We start from the raw sequence: 1,614 nt of genomic DNA, 5'->3' as shown, positions 1-1,614 counted from the left end.
AACAAACAAAAAACAAACTAATTCACTAAATTCTTGTATTTCTCTCTTTGTTTTACGAACTGTCCTATTGTTATCATCATTTATTTTTATCAGGGTGCATACAGAGATTACTGATGTTGAGATAAAGAATAAAATGGCCTCGAAGTACACAGTTTTAAGAAGCAATTACTCCCTAGTGGCACAGCGGTATGTCTGCGAACTTACAACGCTAGAAACCGGGTTTCGATACCCGTGGTGGGCAAAGCACAGACAGCCCACCGTGTATCTTTGCGCTCAATTCCAAACAAACAAACCAAGAAGCAATTAATGTTAACTCATGGAATGGAATTATATAAATAAGTACCATTTCGGTTTCATAAACGTTTTGTTTATTACTTAAACTTTTTTATTTTCACGGACGTACAAATTAAGTACACTTTCAACTACCACAAATGCCCAATATTATATATATATATATTATGGGCTTAGAGCTTGACAGAATTCGTTTCCTCACCTGGATATGCCTAAAGACGATTTTTGCAGGTTGATGAAGGTTGGCCAAGCCATGGCGCCGAACCGACGCTGCCAGAACCCTCGAGTTGATTATGTGCGAGCTATTACTTTGCTTGTCTGCCGAAAGGGGTCGACTGAATATTCCACGATCTGCTGCGGTTAAGAAGTTTTCCAACTTGTTATAAGCTAAAAATACAATGTCCACAACTCCTGGAGAAAAACAAAAACGTATACATACCGTAAATGATTTAGCAAAAAGCGTTTTAACATTTCAAATAAATCATTTCATCAAAAGTAATTATTTCTTTCTAGTTATAGTACACTATTGCTTTTGTCGTAAATAAAATAGCTACTAACTACACCCTTTCATAACTAGGACAGAATACATCTTTAATCGGGTATATTCAATTTATTTTCTTGATTTCCGTGCAGTTTCTGCGTGTATTTAACCATATCGATGTTGACCAGATGTCGCAAGGTCTTTAACATGGGTTAAAGTACACGCTCCAAGTTTCAAGCTAGCATATTCACGATTCTGTATGGATTTCTAAGAAGTTAGCTTATTCAAATAGGTATCACGGGAACCTGTAAAGGGTCATCTTAAGGGCCTTATGGGCCTGGAGCTGAAAAAATCATGATGGGTCTATTCTACCGTGTCTTTTAAACAATAAAGCAAAGAAACTTACATTTGATATTTTAGTGTTAACAAAACTTATACAATTGTTCACAATTACATCACCTTACCATTTTGTGCAACGCCAAGTAGAGCTTGTGTAGGAACAATGATAAAATCCTCCATTCTTGTCCATTCAGATCCCTCCACGTCCTTAGAGGTCGGGAATCGAACCTCGGATATCGACCATGTTTGGATTCGTCGCACCGATACCACTAATTATTAAAAAGAAAATACCTATTCATGTTCTCCTTTAAAATATCATAAAACTTCATATCAAATACTATCTCTGTAAGTTAAAACTTCACATCAAATACTATGTCTGCAAGTTAAAACTTCACGTCAAATACTATCTCTGTAAGTTAAAACTTCACATCAAATACTATCTCTGTAAGTTAAAACTTCACATCAAATACTATCTCTGTAAGTTAAAACTTCACATCAAATAC

General features: G+C 35.6%; 1 protein-coding gene across 1 annotated transcript in view; it reads right to left on the bottom strand.

Moving 5' to 3' along the window:
* The window catches only part of LOC111087171 (latrophilin Cirl-like), a 60,764-nt gene that overhangs the window by 9,224 nt on the left and 49,926 nt on the right, over positions 1-1,614 (bottom strand). Inside the window, exons 9-10 of the mRNA XM_022392873.1 lie at positions 1,237-1,380; positions 494-702 (exon numbers count right to left, since the gene is read on the bottom strand). Coding sequence (XP_022248581.1) covers positions 494-702; positions 1,237-1,380 — 353 coding nt within the window. The remainder of the gene's footprint in view (positions 1-493; positions 703-1,236; positions 1,381-1,614) is intronic.

Source organism: Limulus polyphemus, unplaced genomic scaffold, assembly GCF_000517525.1.
Source record: "Limulus polyphemus unplaced genomic scaffold, Limulus_polyphemus-2.1.2 Scaffold1822, whole genome shotgun sequence".
Classification (NCBI taxonomy): domain Eukaryota; kingdom Metazoa; phylum Arthropoda; class Merostomata; order Xiphosura; family Limulidae; genus Limulus; species Limulus polyphemus.
The sequence above is the reverse complement of the archived record's forward strand: the minus strand, read 5'-3'. Positions and strand labels throughout refer to the sequence as shown.